We start from the raw sequence: 22,583 nt of genomic DNA, 5'->3' as shown, positions 1-22,583 counted from the left end.
ATGGCTGACCCTGTAAAACAACACATTTCACTGCACATGTCATACCACTATGGCTGACCCTGTAAAACAACACATTTCACTGCACATGTCATACCATTATGGCTGACCCTGTAAAACAACACATTTCACTGCACATGTCATACCACTATGGCTGACCCTGTAAAACAACACATTTCACTGCACATGTCATACCACTATGGCTGACCCTGTAAAACAACACATTTCACTGCACATGTCATACCACTATGGCTGACCCTGTAAAACAACACATTTCACTGCACATGTCATACCACTATGGCTGACCCTGTAAAACAACACATTTCACTGCACATGTCATACCACTATGGCTGACCCTGCAAAACAACACATTTCACTGCACATGTCATACCATTATGGCTGACCCTGTAAAACAACACATTTCACTGCACATGTCATACCATTATGGCTGACCCTGTAAAACAACACATTTCACTGCACATGTCATACCATTATGGCTGACCCTGTAAAACAACACATTTCACTGCACATGTCATACCACTATGGCTGACCCTGTAAAACAACACATTTCACTGCACATGTCATACCACTATGGCTGACCCTGTAAAACAACACATTTCACTGCACATGTCATACCACTATGGCTGACCCTGCAAAACAACACATTTCACTGCACATGTCATACCACTATGGCTGACCCTGTAAAACAACACATTTCACTGCACATGTCATACCACTATGGCTGACCCTGCAAAACAACACATTTCACTGCACCTATCCGGTGTATGTGACAATACACATTTTTATTTTGTATTATATTAATTGCAACTGAATGTATGATATCTCTGACAGTGGCTATTCTCTTTGCTACCTGCACACTCCATAGATGGAGTCAAAATGGCAACTGATAATTCCCACACCCCAGCCAATGAGAATATGGGCTCCCCCCTCTTCCTCCCCTCCCCCCTATATTCCCGTCACCATCTCTCTTTCCTCCCTCACTCCTTTCCGCATAGTCATTTGGTTCTGACATCGGGACGCTCCATTGGTCAAGCCTGGTGACAGATGGAAATCCGCCTGAGCACTGAAATTAGTGATTGTTATCTCTGTTCCATCTTGGCTCGCTCTCATCATCTCGTTCCCTCGTTTCGAAACCCTTCTCTACTCTCATCTTCTCCTCCCTTCATCCGCTAAAATGTATTTATTTTCGCTGTGTATGACAAACGTATGAGAAGGAGGAGAGGAGACAAGAGGAGACGAGAGGAGAGGCATATCCCCCTCTTTTTGCTCCCCTTTGATGCATTGTGTTTTTCCTTTTCTCTCTCTCTCTTTTTGGGGTGGGGTTACATGCCATTGCCTCTCCCCATTAAAGCAGGGTTTCCCAAACTTGGTCCTGGGGTCCTCACCTTGCCCTAGCACTACACAACTGATTCAAATAACCATCTCAGAGATATTACAATACAACCTTGAACACAGACAGACAGACAGACAGACAGACAGACCAGACCAGACCAGACCAGACCAGACCAGACCAGACCAGACCAGACCAGACCAGACCAGACCAGACCAGACCAGACCAGACCAGACCAGACAGAGAGAGAGAGCAAGAGAAAGAGAGAGAGAGCAAGAGAAAGAGAGAGAGAGCAAGAGAGAGAGAGAAAGAGAAAGAGAAAGAGAAAGAGAAAGAGAGAGAGAGGGGAGGGGGAGCGCGAGAGGCAAAGAGAGAGACACATGAGACAGAGAGAGAGAGAGAGGCAGAGAGAAAGAGAGAAAGAGAAATAGAGAGAGAGGGAGGAGAGGGGAGGGGGAGCGCGAGAGGCAGAGAGAGAGAGACTAAAGAGAGAGACAGAGAGACAGAGAGAGACAGCAAAAATGATAGAGACAGAGAGAATGAGAGTCAGACAGACAGACAAGGTAGAGATATTTCCTGTTATAATATTCTGTTGTAGCATTTAGAAAATAGGCACAATTCGTCTGCTAGTCTTCAAACACAAAATACTGTGTTGGCTTATTTACAACATATAGAGGAGGACAATTCTACTCAGGACAACAACCCTTTCATCAAATGCAGTTTATTGGCTGCTTCTCGGGCTAGATATGCTCTTTGCCTCAGTTTGTTGTTGGTGTAATTGCAGCAACATCTAACCATGATTGTTCCCACCTGAGCTCTGATGAAAGGTGATCATATTTAAATATCCTGCTCATTCAACCATGTAATCACTCCTTTGTGTGGGATAATCTCCTCCCACAAGCAAAAGGAGCATCTGCACCCCAAAATACATCTCACATGTGTGTGTGCACGCGCGTGCGTGCGTGCATGCGTGCAGTGTGTGTGTGTGTGTGAGCATGTGTGCACTTGTGTGTCGTGTTTGTAAAAATGCTTTTTCGTTCTGAGCTATTTAACATTCCGGTATACATAGCCAATTTAACCTTCTATTTTTTTTCCGGTATGTACTGTAGGTTTAGATAATTTTGATGAGACAATTTTCAAGCTGAGGTCTATGAACACAATGTTATTAACCTGTGAGGACATGCTATGCATTACTGTAAAACAAGATCATGAGCTGTGCCTCAAATAGAGACGGGGTATGTAGTAGAACATAGTGTTAGCTTGACTGTAGAATCGTTAGCGGGATACATACTATATACAAGTTTCCACCCATCATCCTCCTCTCTTTCTTTCTTTCTTTCTTTCTTTTCTCTCATTCTTTCTTTCTTTCTCTCTTTCTCTCTCACTCTCTCTCTCTTTGTCTCTCTACCCCTCTCGCTCCCCCTCCCTCTCTCTCAATTATATTCAATTCAAAGGGCTTTATTGGCATGGGAAACACATGTTTACATTGCCAAAGCAAGTGAAATGGATAATAAACAAAAGTGAAATAAACAATAAAAGTGAACAGTAAATATTACACTCACACAAGTTCCAAAAGAATACAGACATTTCAAATGTCATATTATATCTATATACAGTGTTGTAACGATGTGCAAATAGTTAAAATAAAATAAACATAAGTATGGGTTGTAATTACAATGGTGTTTGTTCTTCACTGGTTAACCTTTTCTTGTGGCAACAGGTCATAAATCTTGCTGCTGTGATGGCACACTGTGGTATTTCACCCAGTAGATATGGGAGTTTATCAACATTTGGTGGGCCTGTGTAATCTGAGGGAAATGTGTGTCTCTAATCTCGCTTTCTTTCTCCCCCTCTCTCTTTGAGTTTTCTTCCAGCCAAATAGAATAAGATAGATACAGGAGAGTACAAAGTGATACTCATTGATTCATAGTTACTGCTGTAGTCAAAGAGTTAAACTATAAACTCTGATTCATAGTTACTGCTGAAGCCTAAGAGTTATAATATCTCTCTCTGTCTCTCTCTCTCTCTCTCCCTCTCTCTCTCTCTATCTCTCTGTCCTCTCTCCCCCTCTATCTCTCTCTCTCTCTCCTTGTCTCTCTCTCTCTCTCTCTCTCTCTCTCTCTCTCTCTCTCTCTCTCTCTCTCTCTCTCTCTCTCTCTCTCTCTCTCTCTCTCTCTCTCTCTCTCTCTCTCTCTCTCTCTCTCTCTCTCTCTCTCTCTCTCTCTCTCTCTCTCTCTCTCTCTCTCTCTCTCTCTCTCTCTCTCTCTCTCTCTCTCTCTCTCTCTCTCTCTCTCTCTCTCTCTCTCTCTCTCTCTCTCTCTCTCTCTCTCTCTCTCTCTCTCTCTCTCTCTCTCTCTCTCTCTCTCTCTCTCTCTCTGTGCACTTCAGCCCTACCTGTAATTGAAGAGATGAGAGAATTAATGAAATACAGCTAATGCCAGAGATCAAAAAGAGCTGACAAAAATGTAAATTAGCTGTGTATGAAATTGTTTCCGGTGGAAGGCGGTAGCTTCCACATAATGGATTAACAATTTTCAGAGGGAGGGACTGAGCGAGAGGGACGTAAATGGATAATCCACATCCTCATCGTTGTCGTTTGTTGACTCGTTTTAACTAGGCTGAACTCTTCCCCAGATTGTCTTGTATATCTGCAACAAAGCGGACCATAGTGACATGGCGGAGTTACATGTGGAATGGAGAAAGAAAGCCTCCATGTTGAGTGTGACCCGCCTCGTAGGGCTTTTCCCATATTACTTCTGGGTGTTATGGTAGCATGGCGACGGTCTGGTTTGATACAAAACTGGTAGGGAGGGATTCGAGAGCGTTACGCACGTGATTAAAGAGTGAAATATCAATCAGATTCTCTTTACTCTCTCTCTCTCTTTCTCTCTCTCTCTCTTTCCTTACTCCTCCCCCTGTTCCCTTCCCTCTCTCTCTGTCCTCTCTCTCTCACTCAATCCTCACTCTATCTTATTCTTTCTCTCTCTCTTTCCTCTCTCTCACTCAATCCTCACTCTATCTTATTCTATCTCTCTCTCTATCGCTCTCTCTCTCTTTCCCTACTCCTTCCCCAGTTCCCTTCCCTCTCTCTCTGTCTCACTCAAACCTCACTCTGTCTTATTCTATCTCTCTCTCTCTATCGCTCTCTCCCTCTCTCTTTCCCTACTCCTTCCCCTGTTACCTTCCCTCTCTCTCTGTTCTCTCTCTCTCACTCAATCCTCACTCTATCTTATTCTATCTCTCTCTCTATCTCTCTCTCCCGCTCTATCCTGTTTGTTTAGTAACTTAATCCCTGCGTTCTGTGAATAACACTGTTATTCTGATTTAAAAATACCAAGCTCATATGAATAATTCCTCCTTTGCTAAGCAATCTGTTTCTATGTAAGGTGTCCAAGTCAGGTGAGGCAGAGGAAGCAAGTGATACAGAGAGGAGCACTGTAGTGGGCTGTTCTGTTGAATATGTATGGGTGGGTATGCCTTCCTGGGCTTATTTGTCTCTGTGTGTCTCTGTGTTAAATCAGATGGTCAACCATGGATGGTCACCCTGTTGATCACCCCTCCGATCGACAAAATGTGTGGGGTGTGGGGTGTGTGTGTGTGTGTCCATGCGTGTTCATGTGTGTTGTATTTTATAATTATATAGTACTAGGTTTGTGTGCGCGCGCCAACATGACCTCACGATTCCCATATCACTATACTGTTCTGATACACACTTCAATCGTTTCTTATAACATTTCTCCATTCACATACTGTACATTACCTTTGACTACCTGTACATTACCTGTGACTGACCTTGTATGTAGTATTGTATTGAACTGACCCTGTCTATAATACGGTATTGGACCTGAACCTGTATATAGTATGGTATTAACTGACCCTGTATATAGTATGGTATTAACTGACCCTGTATATAGTATGGTATTAACTGACCCTGTATATAGTATGGTACTAACTGACCCTGTATATAGTATGGTATTGGACCTGAACCTGTATATAGTATGGTATTAACCTGACCCTGTATATAGTATGGTATTAACTGACCCTGTATATAGTATGGTATTAACTGACCCTGTATATAGTTTGGTATTAACTGACCCTGTATATAGTATGGTATTAACTGACCCTGTATTAGTATGGTATTGAACTGACCCTGTATATAGTATGGTATTAACTGACCCTGTATATAGTATGGTATGAACTGACCCTGTATATAGTATGGTATTAACTGACCCTGTATATAGTATGGTATTAACTGACCCTGTATATAGTATGGTATTAACTGACCCTGTATATAGTATGGTATTGAACTGACCCTGTATATAGTATGGTATTAACTGACCCTGTATATAGTATGGTATTAACTGACCCTGTATATAGTATGGTATTAACTGACCCTGTATATAGTATGGTATTAACTGACCCTGTATATAGTATGGTATTAACTGACCCTGTATATAGTATGGTATTAACTGACCCTGTATATAGTATGGTATTAACTGACCCTGTATATAGTATGGTATTAACTGACCCTGTATATAGTATGGTATTAAAACCTTTAACGAGTCACCAACCCGGATCCGGGATCACCCCCCACTCCCCCCCCACTGAGTAGCATAGCTAGCATAGCGTCACAAGTAAATTGTAGCATCTAAATATCATTAAATCACAAGTCCAAGACACCAGATGAAAGATACAGATCTTGTGAATAAAGCCACCATTTCAGATTTTTAAAATGTTTTACAGGGAAGACACAATATGTAAATCTATTAGCTAACCACGTTAGCATAAGACACAATTTTTTTACTCCAACAGTTTTTTCCTGCGTCAGTAGCTATCACTAATTCGACTAAATAAAAATATATATAGCCACTAACCAAGAAACAACTTCATAAGATGACAGTCTGATAACATATTTATGGTATAGCATAGTTTTTTTTTGAAAAATGTGCATTTTTCAGGTATAAATCACAGTTCTACATTGCAGCTGCAATCTGAAATAGTGCTGACGCAGCCAGAACAATTACAGAGACCAACGTCATATAACTAATTACTTATCTTAAAACATTTCAGAAAAATACACAGCGTACAGATATTGAAAGCCCAACATCTGGTGAATCCAAACAATATTTCAGATTTATTAAATGTTTTATAGCGAAAACAAAATGTAGCGCTAAATTAGCATAGCCACGCCAGCCAGAACCAGCTGGGCGCCCGCGACCAGTTCACATGCACGACAGATATATGAAATAACATCGTAAATTGGGTCTTACTATTGCTGATCTTTCATCAGAATGTTGATCAATGTGTCCTTAGTCCTGATGAGTCGTTCAATCCATTCATAATGGCAACTTTCCCTCTTCATTTAGCATATGTACTGGTCGACTAGCCAAAGTAAAAAAAAGTCACAGAACGGAACACGGCAAAACTCCCGAAAAAATTCAAATAATCTGATTAAACTATATTGAAAAAACATACATTAAGATGATATGGTCACATGTATCAAACAAACTTCGAGACGGAGATAGTTTTCATCCGTAACGGCAGCAAAACAGTAGACAATCGCACCTCCAAATAGCGCGAGTCAGAGAACCGGAAGTTGTCGGTCACGCCAAAGAAATAGGTCTTATTTCACGTCAGTACAAGGTAAACAAAAAATTTCTCCTCTGACGTCCTCTTGACACCCAGAGGAAGACGAATGAAGTGTGTTTCGGGTCATAGGTGGCGTGACCATATATAGGCAGAGCGTTGAAGCGAGCATACACATCTTGCATTCTTCTTCTTGGTCAGGGAAAGTGCTGTCAAATGACTTCTGTTTAACTCAGAGACAAAATTGAAACGGTTTTAGAAACTATAGATTGTTTTCTATCCAATGGTATTAATTATATGCATATGTAAGAGCAATAATTGAATAAGAGGCAGTTTAATCTGTAGAGGAAATTATGCTAATGCGAAAACAGCACCCCCTATAGTGGCAAGAAGTTTTAACTGACCCTGTATATAGTATGGTATTAACTGACCCTGTATATAGTATGGTATTAACTGACCCTGTATATAATATGGTATTAACTGACCCTGTATAGAGTATGGTATTAACTGACCCTGTATATAGTATGGTATTAACTGACCCTGTATATAGTATGGTATTAACTGACCCTGTATATAGTATGGTATTGGACCTGAACCAGTATATAGTATGGTATTAACTGACCCTGTATATAGTATGGTATTAACTGACCCTGTATATAGTATGGTATTAACTGACCCTGTATATAGTATGGTATTGAACTGACCCTGTATATAGTATGGTATGAACTGACCCTGTATATAGTATGGTATTAACTGACCCTGTATATAATATGGTATTAACTGACCCTGTATAGAGTATGGTATTAACTGACCCTGTATATAATATGGTATTAACTGACCCTGTATAGAGTATGGTATTACCTGACCCTGTATATAGTATGGTACTGAACTGACCCTGTATATAGTATGGTATTAACTGACCCTGTATATAGTATGGTATTAACTGACCCTGTATATAGTATGGTATTAACTGACCCTGTATATAATATGGTATTAACTGACCCTGTATAGAGTATGGTATTAACTGACCCTGTATATAGTATGGTATTAACTGACCCTGTATATAGTATGGTATTAACTGACCCTGTATATAGTATGGTATTGGACCTGAACCAGTATATAGTATGGTATTAACTGACCCTGTATATAGTATGGTATTAACTGACCCTGTATATAGTATGGTATTAACTGACCCTGTATATAGTATGGTACTAACTGACCCTGTATATAGTATGGTATTAACTGACCCTGTATATAGTATGGTATTAACTGACCCTGTATATAGTATGGTATTAACTGACCCTGTATATAGTATGGTATTAACTGACCCTGTATATAGTATGGTATTAACTGACCCTGTATATAGTATGGTATTGAACTGACCCTGTATATAGGATGGTATTAACTGACCCTGTATATAGTATGGTATTAACTGACCCTGTATATAGTATGGTATTGAACTGACCCTGTATATAGTATGGTATTAACTGACCCTGTATATAGTATGGTATTAACTGACCCTGTATATAGTATGGTATTAACTGACCCTGTATATAGTATGGTATTAACTGACCCTATATATAGTATGGTATTAACTGACCCTGTATATAGTATAGTATTAACTGACCCTGTATATAGTATGGTATTGGACCTGAACCTGTATATAGTATGGTATTAACTGACCCTGTATATAGTATGGTATTAACTGACCCTGTATATAGTATGGTATTAACTGACCCTGTATATAGTATGGTATTGAACTGACCCTGTATATAGTATGGTATTAACTGACCCTGTATATAGTATGGTATTAACTGACCCTGTATATAGTATGGTATTAACTGACCCTGTATATAGTATGGTATTGAACTGACCCTGTATATAGTATGGTATTAACTGACCCTGTATATAGTATGGTATTAACTGACCCTGTATATAGTATGGTATTAACTGACCCTGTATATAGTATGGTATTAACTGACCCTGTATATAGTATGGTATTAACTGACCCTGTATATAGTATGGTATTAACTGACCCTGTATATAGTATGGTATTAACTGACCCTGTATATAGTATGGTATTGAACTGACCCTGTATATAGTATGGTATTAACTGACCCTGTATATAGTATGGTATTAACTGACCCTGTATATAGTATGGTATTAACTGACCCTGTATATAGTATGGTATTAACTGACCCTGTATATAGTATGGTATTAACTGACCCTGTATATAGTATGGTATTAACTGACCCTGTATATAGTATGGTATTAACTGACCCTGTATATAGTATGGTATTAACTGACCCTGTATATAGTATGGTATTAACTGACCCTGTATGTAGTATGGTATTAACTGACCCTGTATATAGTATGGTATTGTTGGGGTTGGAGCAAGAAAGGCATTTCACTGCGCTTGTGCTTGTGACGTTAATACTTAATACTTGAAACTTGAGCACACACACACACACACACACACACACACACACACACACACACACACACACACACACACACACACACACACACACACACACACACACACACACACACACACACACACACACACACACACACAAGCTACGAGTCATTAGCATTGGAGAGGCACTTTTAAACTATTCTCTGATTTACCGCCCTCACCTTCCCTGTCCTACCTCTATAAATAAAATACTCGTAGGGAACAGTAAAAGGCTTTTAGAACGGGTGGGCTGTGGATGTATAGATATTGTATAACCTACTTTGCATTCAGAAAGTATTCACACCCCTTGACTTTATCTTCATTTTGTTATGTTGTGTTCAACCCCTTTTAAATAAGTCCAGGAGTAAAAATGTGCATAACAAGTCACAATAATAGTGTTTAACATGATTGTTGATTGACTACCTCGTCTCTGTACCCCACACATACAATTATCTGAAACCTCCCTCAGTCGAGCAGTGCATTTCAAATACAGATTAACCATAAAGACCAGGGAGGTTTTCCAATGCCTCACAAAGAAGGGCACCTATTGGTAGATGGGTAAAAAAAAAGCAGACATTGAATATCCCTTTGAGCATGGTGAAGTTATTAATTACATTTTGGATGGAGTATCAATAGACCCAGTCACTACAAAGATACAGGCGTCCATCCTAACTCAGTTGCCGGAGAGGAAAGAAACCGCTCAGGGATTTCACCATGATGCCAATGGTGACTTTAAAACAGTTACAGAGTTTAATGGCAGTGATAGGAGAAAACTGAGGATGGATCAACAACATTGTAGTTTCTCCACAATACTAACCTAATTGACAGAGTGACAATAAGTAGACCATGCATCATGTTTGCAACAAGGCAGGTAATACTGCAGACAATGTGTCAGAGCAATTACCTTTCTGTCCTGAATACAAAGCGTTATGTTTGGGGCAAATCCAATAAAACACATTACTGAATACCACTCTCCTTACTTTCAAGCATAGTGGTGGCTGCATCATGTTATGGGTATGCTTGTAATTGTTAAGGACCGGGGAGTTTTTAAGCATAAAAATGTAATGGAATGGAGCTAAGCACAGGCAAAATCCTAGATGAAAACCTGCTTCAGTCTGCTTTCCAAAAGACACTGGGAGATGAATACACCTTTAAGCAGGACAATAACCTAAAACACAAGGCCAAATCTACACTGGAGTTGCTTATCTAGAAGACAGTGAATGTTCCGTGAATGGCAGTTTTTACTTAAATATACTTGGAAATCTATGGCAAGACCTGTCTGGCAATGATCAACAACCAATTTGAAAAGAATAATGGGCAAATGTTGTGAAAAGATCTTACAGACTTACCCATGGAGAAGACTCGCAGCTGTAATCACTGCTTCTACAACGTTTTAACTCAGGGGTGTGAATACTTACTAATGAGATAATGAGTTAATGAGATATTTCTGTATTTCATTTTCAATAAATCTGAGAGAAAAAAATCACACAAAAAAATACATATTTAAAACATTTAGAATTCAGGTTGTAAAACAGAAAAATGGAAATAAGTCAACGGGTATGAATACTTTCTGAAGGCACTGTGTGAGTCTGTGTGTGTGTCTGTGTCTGTCAATTATGCTAATCCATGGATACATTATCAGAGAGAGAGAGAGAGAGAGAAAGAGAGAGGGAGGGGGCACAGAGAGAGAGAGAGAGAAAGAGAGAGGGAGGGGGCACAGAGAGAGAGAGAAAGAGAGAGGGAGGTGGCACAGAGAGAGAGAGAGAGAGAGAGAGAGAGAGAGAGAGAGAGAGAGAGAGAGAGAGAGAGAGAGAGAGATTATAACTCTTAGGCTTCAGCAGTAACTATGAATCAAGTATCACTCTGTACTCTCCTGTATATATCTTATTCTATGTTGCTGGAAGAGAACTCAAGGCCATGGAGAGAGGGTGATTTAGTAGACCACCCTAGAATCAAATGTAGTTTGTCAGTAAACCTCACTAGAATCCAATTTATTATGTCAGTAAACCCCACTAGAACCCAATTTAGTCTGTCAGAATAGACCCCACTGGAACCCAATTTAGTCTGTCAGTAGAACCCACTAGAACCCAATTTAGTCTGTCAGTAGAACCCATTAGAACACAATTTATTCTGTCAGTAGAACCCACTTGAACAACATTTAGTCTGTCAGTAGAACCCACTAGAACACAATTTAGTCTGTCAGTAGAACCCATTAGAACACAATTTAGTCTGTCAGTAAACCCCACTAGAACCCAATTTAGTCTGTCAGAATAGACCCCACTGGAACACAATTTATTCTGTCAGTAGAACCCACTTGAACAACATTTAGTCTGTCAGTAGAACCCACTAGAACCCAATTTAGTCTGTCAGTAGAACCCATTAGAACACAATTTATTCTGTCAGTAGAACCCACTTGAACAACATTTAGTCTGTCAGTAGAACCCACTGGAACCCAATTTAGTCTGTCAGTAGAACCCACTAGAACACAATTTAGTCTGTCAGTAGAACCCACTAGAACCCAGACATTTTCAAAAAGAGACATTTTCAAAAGGAGGCATTTTCAAAAGGAGAAATTTTAAAGGAGACATTTTTAAAGGAAACTTTTTTGAAGGAGACATTTTTAAAGGAAACATTTTTAAATGAGACATTTTAAAGGAGACATTTTAAAAGGAGACATTTTTAAAGGAGATATTATTAAAGGAGACATTTTTAAAGGAGATATTATTAAAGGAGACATTTTCAAAAGGATACATTTTCAAAAAGAGACATTTTTAAAGGAGGCGTTTTGAGAAGAATTGCCACCCCGGTGCAGTTCAGTTCTCTGCACTCAAAATGGCCACGATTTAGTGGACCCATAACTCGTTTCTGGCATTTCTTCTCCTCTGACACTTTTACGGATAACTCCTGCCAGGGCTAATCCAGTCTCATTCATCACCCGTAGAGTTATCAAGGAATGGCTTATGGAGACCATTAAAATCGTTACTGCACCATAACAGTTCCTCCACTCCATCCAGATTTGACTCATAAAGATATTCTAGGCCTATTTATTAAGATTCCATGTTTCAGCACAATCGCTATAGTTATAAAACCCAAGGGGACCTCTAGCAGATCTCTGTCTCTTTGGTACATTTTGTCATTGGTGTGTTGTACTCTAACAGGAGTCGTCCTTCCTGTTTAGCCTGCTGACCCTGCGCTATCTCAGAATCTTTTTAAATTAGTCTCTCTATCTCACTAACTGTATATTCATTTGTTTGTTGATTTGGTGTCAACTGAAACGTCAAATGACAATATTGATCCAAATATAGTTTTGGATAGTTGATAGTTTCATGCCTACCTCTTTAATTTGCAGAGATAGAGGGAGGTGGGATGAGGAGGTGAGATGAGGAGGTGAGATGAGGAGGTGAGATGAGGAGGTGGGATGAGGAGGTGAGATGAGAAGGTGAGATGAGAAGGTGAGATGAGAAGGTGAGATGAGAAGGTGAGATGAGAAGGTGAGATGAGGTGAGATGAGGAGGTGAGTTTACCTCACCCCACTGAGGGAGGGGTTTGAGTTTATCTCACCCCATTGAGGGAGGGCTTTGAGTTTACCTCACCCCACTGAGGGAGGGGTTTGAGTTTACCTCACCCCATTGAGGGAGGGGTTTGAGTTTACCTCACCCCATTGAGGGAGGGGTTTGAGTTTACCTCACCCCACTGAGGGAGGGTTCAATTCAAATCACAGAGCCTAGAGGGAGAGGCTATGTACAGTATGTCTGGTTGTCAATATGTGTATTATGACTTTTTATTATAATTGTTTTATTAAAATGTTTATTGTTTTTATTTTACTCAATGGTCATGCTGCTACCCGCATGATCATTCCCCCCCACTCCCTCAATAGTCTTTGCCTCCACCCCAATGGTCATGCTGCTACCTGCATGGTCATTCCCCCCACCCCCTCAATAGTCTTTACCTCCACCCCAATGGTCATGCTGCTACCCGCATGGTCATTCCCCCCACCCCCTCAATAGTCTTTACCTCCACCCCAATGGTCATGCTTCTACCCGCATGGTCATTCCCCCCACCCCCTCAATAGTCTTTACCTCCACCCCAATGGTCATGCTTCTACCCGCATGGACATTCCCCCCCCACTCCCTCAATAGTCTTTACCTCCACCCCAATGGTCATGCTGCTACCAGTATGGTCATTCCCCCCCACTCCCTCAATAGTCTTTACCTCCACCCCAATGGTCATGCTGCTACCCGCATGGTCATTCCCCCCACCCCCTCAATAGTCTTTACCTCCACCCCAATGGTCATGCTGCTACCCGCATGGTCATTCCCCCCCACTCCCTCAATAGTCTTTGCCTCCACCCCAATGGTCATGCTGCTACCTGCATGGTCATTCCCCCCACCCCCTCAATAGTCTTTGCCTCCACCCCAATGGTCATGCTGCTACCTGCATGGTCATTCCCCCCACCCCCTCAATAGTCTTTGCCTCCACCCCAATGGTCATGCTGCTACCTGCATGGTCATTCCCCCCCACTCCCTAAATAGTCTTTGCCTCCACCCCAATGGTCATGCTGCTACCCGCATGGTCATTCCCCCCCACTCCCTCAATAGTCTTTACCTCCACCCCAATGGTCATGCTGCTACCCGCATGGTCATTCCCCCCCACCCCCTCAATAGTCTTTACCTCCACCCCAATGGTCATGCTGCTACCTGCATGGTCATTCCCCCCCACTCCCTCAATAGTCTTTGCCTCCACCCCAATGGTCATGTATTTATTCATCACTGCCACAGTTGTTATTATGTATACATTGCTTTTTCTATCTACGTATATATAGTTGTTTTTTATGACATTTTCATAATGTTACTTCACTTAGTCCTGCATGTTGGAGCTCAAAGCCTAAGATTTTCACTGTACCCTGAAATCACACCTGTAACCCTGTACATGTGACTACTAAACTCTCTGAATCTCTGAATGTGAGAGGAGCGGAAACTCAACGTTGAATTAAGTTTGTTTGAACAGAGCGGATGTCATTTGGGCTGTAGTGGGTTTTCATGTATGGCCTCATGTATGGCCTCTCATGTATGGCCTCATGTATGGCCTCATGTATGGCCTCTCATGTATGGCCTCATGTATGGCCTCATGTATGGCCTCTCATGTATGGCCTCATGTATGGCCTCTCATGTATGGCCTCATGTATGGCCTCATGTATGGCCTCATGTATGGCCTCATGTATGGCCTCATGTATGACCTCTCATGTATGTCCTCTCGTGTTTGGTCTCCCGTGTTTGGCCTCTCATAAATGGCATCTCGTGTTTGGCCTCTCATGTATGGCCTCTCATGTATGGCCTCTCGTGTATGGTCTCTCGTGTATGGCCTCTCGTGTATGGCCTCTCATGTATGGGCTCTCATGTATGGTCTCTCATGTATGGCCTCTCATGTATGTCCTCGTGGTATGGCCTCTCATGTGTGGCCTCTCATGTATGGCCTCGTGTATGGCCTCTCATGTATGGCCTCTCATGTATGGCCTCTCATGTATGGCCTCTCATGTATGGCCTTGTGTATGGCCTCTCATGTATGGCCTCTCATGTATGGCCTCTCATGTATGGCCTCTCATGTATGGCCTCTCGTGTATGGTCTCTCGTGTATGGCCTCTCGTGTATGGTCTCTCGTGTATGGTCTCTCATGTATGGTCTCCCATGTATGGTCCCTCGTTTGGCCTCTCATTTATGGCCTCTCGTGTTTGGCCTCTCATGTATGACCTAGTGTTTGGCCTCTCATGTATGTTCTCTCATGTATGGTCCCTCGTGTTTGGCATCTCATGTATGGTCTCCCATGTATGGTCTCTCGTGTATGGCCTCTCATGTATGGTCTCTCATGTATGACCTCTCATGTATGGGCTCTCATGTATGGTCTCTAATGTATGGTCTCTCATGTATGACCTCTCATGTATGGGCTCTCATGTATGGACTCTAATGTATGGTCTCTCATGTATGACCTCTCATGTATGACCTCTCACGTATGGCCTCTCGTTAAAACAAGCTTGTATTCATTCCCCATTTCCCTTTCTATCACCAAAACAAAAAGTGCCCGCGTAGTAATGTATACCACAAGTTTTCCCCCACACTAGTGTCAGACTGTATCTCACCTCCCTCCCTCTACATAACCCCAGACTGTATCTCACCTCCCTCTACATAACCCCAGACTGTGTCTCACCTCCCTCTACATAACCCCAGACTGTATCTCACCTCCATCCCTCTACATAACCCCAGACTGTATCTCACCTCCATCCCTCTACATAACCCCAGACTGTATCTCACCTCCATCCCTCTACATAACCCCAGACTGTATCTCACCTCCCTCTACATAACCCCAGACTGTATCTCAACCTCCCTCCCTCTACATAACCCCAGACTATATCTCACCTCCCTCTACATAACCCCAGACTGTATCTCACCTCCCTCCCTCTACATAACCCCAGACTGTATCTCACCTCCATCCCTCTACATAACCCCAGACTATATCTCACCTCCCTCTACATAACCCCAGACTGTATCTCACCTCCCTCTACATAACCCCAGACTATATCTCACCTCCCTCTACATAACCCCAGACTGTATCTCACCTCCCTCTACATAACCCCAGACTGTATCTCACCTCCCTCTACATAACCCCAGACTATATCTCACCTCCATCCCTCTACATAACCCCAGACTATATCTCACCTCCCTCTACATAACCCCAGACTGTATCTCACCTCCCTCCCTCTACATAACCCCAGACTGTATCTCACCTCCCTCTACATAACCCCAGACTGTATCTCACCTCCCTCTACATAACCCCAGACTGTATCTCACCTCCCTCCCTCTACATAACCCCAGACTGTATCTCACATCCCTCCCTCTACATAACCCCATACTGTATCTCACCTCCATCCCTCTACATAACCCCAGACTGTATCTCACCTCCATCCCTCTACATAACCCCAGACTGTATCTCACCTCCCTCTACATAACCCCAGACTGTATCTCAACCTCCCTCCCTCTACATAACCCCAGACTATATCTCACCTCCCTCTACATAACCCCAGACTGTATCTCACCTCCTTCTACATAACCCCAGACTGTATCTCACCTCCCTCTACATAACCCCAGACTGTATCTCACCTCCCTCCCTCTACATAACCCCAGACTGTATCTCACCTCCCTCTACATAACCCCAGACTGTATCTCCCTCAGTGGGCGTTTCCCAAGCTGTCTCTCCCCTCTACCTGTTCCTTCCCTCCCACTCAGTTGTGAAGACAGTCGCTTAGCTCAGGGTGGGTTCCCTTGCTCTGCCGTGCTCATTAAGTATTGAGGAGCGTGGAGCTAATGGATGAGCTCTAACATCTGGTGTGACTCGCTGGCCTGGCCGGGTCTTTAGTTAAAACAACACTTGTAACAGATACCAAGGTAAGACCCAAGTGCAGACTGTGTGAAATAGCAATGTTTATTGTAACGGGGCAGGCAAATGGCAGTGGTCGATAATCCAGAGTAGAGGCCAAGGTACTTGCTGGCAGGCAGGCTCATTGTCAGGCAGAGAGGTCAGGCGGGCTGGTACAGGGTCAGGACAGGCAAGGGTCAAAAACCAGGAGGACGAGAAAAGAGAAACTGGAAAAAGCAGGCGTTGAGACACAAACCACTGGTAGGCTTGAACAAACAAGACTAACTGGCAACAGACAGACAGAAAACACAGGTATAAATACACATTGGTTAAAGGGGAAGATGGGTGACACCTGGAGGGGGGTGGAGACGATCACAAAGACAGGTGAAACAGATCAGGCCGTGACAACTTGCCTTAATTAATATTTGATCACAGGAGTCTATGAGGGGAGGTGTTATTAGGAGGTGCAGGGGTGTCTTTGATGTCAGGTTTCCCTTCCGACCCAGAGATAAGATGTCTGGGGGGCGGAGGGGGAATTTTTGTTTCTGCATTGTGGGTCATGTCTGTTTGGATAAACAGCTTGTGATTTGCTTAGTTAGGTGGACCATTGATATAATAGCTTTCAACAAACTGGCGCTAACTTAAGTGTCTTCATGGGAGTCTATTTGTCTAAATGCAGGTGAAAACTGTTGTGTCGCTGGTAGGCTTTTCTTCTCAGTACTCTAGCGTGCTCTTTCTCCATCACAAGATAATGGATTTAGCCTAGAGGATTGAATGTTGCATGGTGTTTATTATTTGGTGCCAAGGCTGTGTGTCAAAGTGCCATGTCCAACACAATGGTCTATTTACTCTGTGAGGTCATGTACTGTAAGTAGTGAAATAGTTTGCTGCTGTTTAACAACTGGAGTAATGCTAAAACATGTCCTGGTTTTCTCTGGAAATGGCTTCCGTCTTTGATCGTCTAAATAAAGCAGCTACAGAGTCTTCAGGCCTCATTTCCTCAAAAGGAATCCATTCCACAGTGAAAATGGCACTTGGCTGGAATGTGTGCCTCAGGCCCAGGTCCAGTGCTGATATGACAGAATGAGCGGAGGGTAATTTGACCCATAGAATTACATACAGGATTTCTATGATTTGACCTCACAATAGGTAAACTGTCAGGTGGAGCCTGGGTGAACCTAAACATTTGCAATAAGATAATAAATTACATTCATCTGACCTGCCTGGGTCAAAAACACATGTCAAATAGTGATTTAACTATTCCAATTTTATTGTACTGGAAAAACTACATTCAAGTGCAGCTCAAGTATATTGGAAGTATATATATAGTAGATGTCGGAAGTTTACAAACTATAGTTTTGGCAAGTCGGTTAGGACATCTACTTTGTGCGTTACAAGTAATTTTTCCAACAATTGTTTACAGACAGATTATTTCACTTATAATTCACTGTATCACAATTCCAGTGGGTCAGAAGTTTACATACACAAAGTTGACTGTGCCTTTAAACATCTTGGAAAATCACTGAAAATTATGTCATGGCTTTAGAAGCTTCTGATAGGCTAATTGACATCATTTGAGTCAGTTGGAGGTGTACCTGTGGATGTATTTCAAGGCCTACCTTCAAACTCAGTGCCTCTTTGCTTGACATCATGGGAAAATCAAAAGAAATCAGCCAAGACCACAGAAAAACAGTTGTAGACCTCCACAGGTTTGGTTCATCCTTAGGAGAAATGTCCAAATGCCTGAAGGTACCACATTCATCTGAACAAACAATAGTACGCAAGTATAAACACCATGGGACCACGCAGCCGTCATACCACTCAGGAAGGAGACGCGTTCTGTCTCCTAGAGATGAACGTACTTTGGTGCGAAAAGTGCAAATCAATCCCAGAACAACAGCAAAGCACCTTGTGAATATGCTGGAGGAAACAGGTACAAAAGTATCGATATCCACAGTAAAACGAGTCCTATGTTGACATAACCTGAAAGGCCACTCAGCAAGGAAGAAGCCACTGGCCCAAAACTGCCATAAAAAAGCCAGACTACGGTTTGCAACTGCACATGGGGATAAAGATCGTACTTTTTGGAGAAATGTCCTCTGGTCTGATGAAACAAAAATAGAACTGTTTGGCCATAATGACCATCGTTATGTTTGGAGGAAAAAGTGGGAAAATTGCAAACCTAAGAACACCATCCCAACCGTGAAGCACGGGGGTGGCAGCATCATGTTGTGGGGGTGCCTTGCTGCAGGAGGGACTGGTTCACTTCACAAAATAGAAGCATCATGAGGTAGGACTATTCTGTGGATATATTGAAGCAACATCATCGATTTATGGTTTTTGAAGAAACTTTAAAAGTTCTGTATTGACTTCATGTCTTAAAGTAATGATGGACTGTCATTTCTTTTTGCTTATTTGAGCTGTTCTTGCCATAATATGGACTTGGTCTTTTACCAAATAGGGCTATCTTCTGTATACCACCCCTACCTCGTCACAACACATCTGATTGGCTCAAATGCATTAAGAAGGAAAGAAATTCCACATATTAACTTTTAACAAGGCACACCTGTTAATTGAAATGCATTCCAGGTGACTACCACATGAAGCTGGTTGAGAGAATGCCAAATGAGTGGCAGACCACGTGTAACAACACCTGCACAGGATCAGTACATGCGGACATCACACCACCTGCGGGACAGGTACAGGATGACAACAACAACTTCCCGAGTAACACCAGGAACGCACAATCCCTCCAACAGTGCTCAGACTGTCCGCAATAGGCTGAGAGAGGCTGGACTGAGGGCTTGTAGGCCTGTTGTAAGGCAGGTCCTCACCAGACATCACTGGCAACAACGTCGCCTATGGGCAGAAACCCACCATTGCTGGACCAGACAGGACTGGCAAAAAGTGCTCTTCACTGATGAGTTGAGGTTTTGTTTCTCCAGGGGTGATGGTCGGATTTGCGTTTAACGTTGAAGGAATGAGCGTTACACCGAGTCCTGTACTCTGGAGCGAGATCGATTTGGAGGTGGAGGGTCCGTCATGGTCTGGGGCGGTGTGTCACAGCATCATCAGACTGAGTTTGTTGTCATTGCAGGCAAACTTAATACTGTGCGTTACAGGGAAGACATCCTCCTCCCTCATGTGGTTGCCTTCCTGCAGGCTCATCCTGACATGACCTTCCAGCATGACAATACCACCAGCCATACTGCTCGTTCTGTGCGTGATTTCCTGAAAGACAGGTATGTCAGTGTTCTGCCATGGCCAGCGAAAAGCCCGGATCTCAATCCCATTGAGCACATCTGGGACCTGTTGGATCAGAGGGTGAGGGCTAGGGCCATGCTGGAAGTGTTGGGTAATATCTCACAGCAAGAATTGGCAAATCTGGTGCAGTCCATGAGGAGGAGATGCACTGCAGTACTTAATGCAGCTGGTGGCTACACCAGATACTGACTGTAACTATTGATTTTGACACCCCCTTTGTTCAGGGACACATTTCCATTTCTGTTAGTCACATGTCTATGGAACTTGTTCAGTTTATGACTCAGTTGTTGAATCTTGTTATGTTCATACAAATATTTACACATGTTAAGTTTGCTGGGAAAAAAACGCAGTTGACAGTGAGAGGACATTTCTTTTTTTGCTGAGTTTATATATATATATTCTTCCAATATTTTTGAGCTGCACTTGAATGTAGTTTTTCCAATACACTAGAACTGGAATAGTCTCAAAACTCCAAGCTCAATCACTATTTGACACGTGTTGTTGACCCAGGCAGGTCAGATGAATATAATTTATTATCTTATGGCAAATGTTTATGTTCACCCAGGCTCCACCTGACAGTTGACCTATTGTGATGTCAAATCATAGAAATTCTGTATGTAATTCTATGGGTCAAATTACCCTCCGCTCATTCTGTCCTATCAGCACTGGACCTGGGCCTGAGGCACACATTCTAGCCAAGTGCCATTTTCACTGTGGAATGGATTCCTTTTGAGGAAATGAGGCCTGAAGACTCTGTAGCCGCTTTATTCAGAGGATCAAAGACGGAAGCCATTTCCAGTCGACCAGGGCCTTATTGAGTATGCAGAGAACATGTTGTAGCCCAGAGCCAGAGAGGGAGCGGAGCGGCTAGCGCTGGCTGGCTCTGATATATTCCGCCTGGCCATGGCTAAACCCACACACTCCCCAGCATCACTCCACTTTGCAGACAGAGAGCTAATTGGAGATGATCTCACAGATAAGTGCTCCAGACGGCACTCTTTTCCCTCCCTCCCTCCCTCCCTCCCTCCCTCCCTCCCTCCCTCCCTCCCTCCCTCTCTTTCTTTCTTACTCACTTGCCATTCACTCTCTTCTTTTGTCTCATCTCTGTCCCCTCTCGCTCTCTTTCGCTAAGGCCCGAATGTGCTCAACAATGTTCATCTCCTTGATGCTCCCTCTACTCTCGCTCCTTCTCTCTCTCTCTCTCTTGCTCCTTCTCTCTTTCTCTCTCGCTCCTTCTCTCTCTCTCTTTCTCTCTCGCTCCTTCTCTCTTTCTCTCTCGCTCCTTCTCTCTCTCTCTCTCCCTCTCTCGTGCCCTCTTTTTCTCCAATCGAATTTAAAGCATAACCCTTTATCACAATCCTGCCATTTCACAGGAAATACCAATTCCAGATGCAAAATTAGCTTTCTGATAATGTTTGACGATAGCTTTGCCTGACACTCCCTCTCTCTAAATGTTATATTTGATTGTCACGCTGCACTGAAACTCAGTCTATCCTGTATCTTCTCAGTATTATTGGTGTCTGTTTCACTCATTTTGCCTGACTAAGTGTATGCTGGGGTTGCTTTTATTGTGTCTTGACTACATCTTTAAATGTCCTAGGTATCTGGAGAGTCTTCATGCTAATAACATCTCTAGTTTCTCTGTTGTGTTTTCTATATTAGGTTCTAACCTCTCCCTCCCTTTTCTCTTTGGTTTATCATTATCGTTGAGTTCTAACACCTGTTCTCTGTTCCATTGCAGCGCGGGAGGAGAATGTGGCCACGTTCCGCGGCTCTGAGTACTTCTGCTACGACCTGTCCCAGAACCCTATCCAGTCCTCCAGCGACGAGATCACGCTCTCCTTCAAGACGTGGCAGCGCAATGGCCTGATCCTCCACACGGGGAAGTCTGCTGACTACGTCAACCTGGCCCTGAAGGACGGAGCCATGTCCCTGGTCATCAACCTGGGCTCCGGGGCCTTCGAGGCCATCGTGGAGCCTGTCAACGGGAAGTTCAATGACAATACCTGGCACGACGTCAAGGTCATGCGCAACCTCAGACAGGTAATAGTGGCTAGGGAGGGTGAGACAGGTAATAGTGGCTCGGGAGGGTGAGACAGGAAATTGTGGCTAGGGAGGGTGAGACAGGTAATAGTGGCTAGGGAGGGTGAGACAGGAAATTGTGGCTAGGGAGGGTGAGATAGGAACTTTTGGCTAGGGAGGGTGAGACAGGAAATTGTGGCTAGGGAGGGTGAGACAGGAAATTGTGGCTAGGGAGGGTGAGACAGGACATTGAGGCTAAGGAGGGTGAGACAGGAAATTGAGGCTAGGGGGTGTGAGACAGGAACTTGAGAATAGGGAGGGTGAGACAGGTAATAGTGGCTAGGGAGGGTGAGACAGGTAATAGTGGCTCGGGAGGGTGAGACAGGAAATTGTGGCTAGGGAGGGTGAGACAGGTAATAGTGGCTAGGGAGGGTGAGACAGGAAATTGTGGCTAGGGAGGGTGAGATAGGAACTTTTGGCTAGGGAGGGTGAGACAGG

The 22,583-nt window shown here is 43.0% G+C and overlaps 1 protein-coding gene across 1 annotated transcript in view; it reads left to right on the top strand.

Moving 5' to 3' along the window:
* LOC120023001 (neurexin-3a-like) overlaps positions 1-22,583 on the top strand; it is a 734,438-nt gene that overhangs the window by 121,140 nt on the left and 590,715 nt on the right. The window contains exon 5 of the mRNA XM_038966953.1: positions 21,805-22,106. Within this exon, the coding sequence (XP_038822881.1) occupies positions 21,805-22,106 (302 nt within the window). The remainder of the gene's footprint in view (positions 1-21,804; positions 22,107-22,583) is intronic.

This window comes from Salvelinus namaycush, chromosome 28 (genome assembly GCF_016432855.1).
Source record: "Salvelinus namaycush isolate Seneca chromosome 28, SaNama_1.0, whole genome shotgun sequence".
In the NCBI taxonomy this organism is placed as follows: domain Eukaryota; kingdom Metazoa; phylum Chordata; class Actinopteri; order Salmoniformes; family Salmonidae; genus Salvelinus; species Salvelinus namaycush.
Note: the sequence above shows the minus strand (reverse complement) of the source record. Positions and strands in the feature narration are given on the sequence as shown.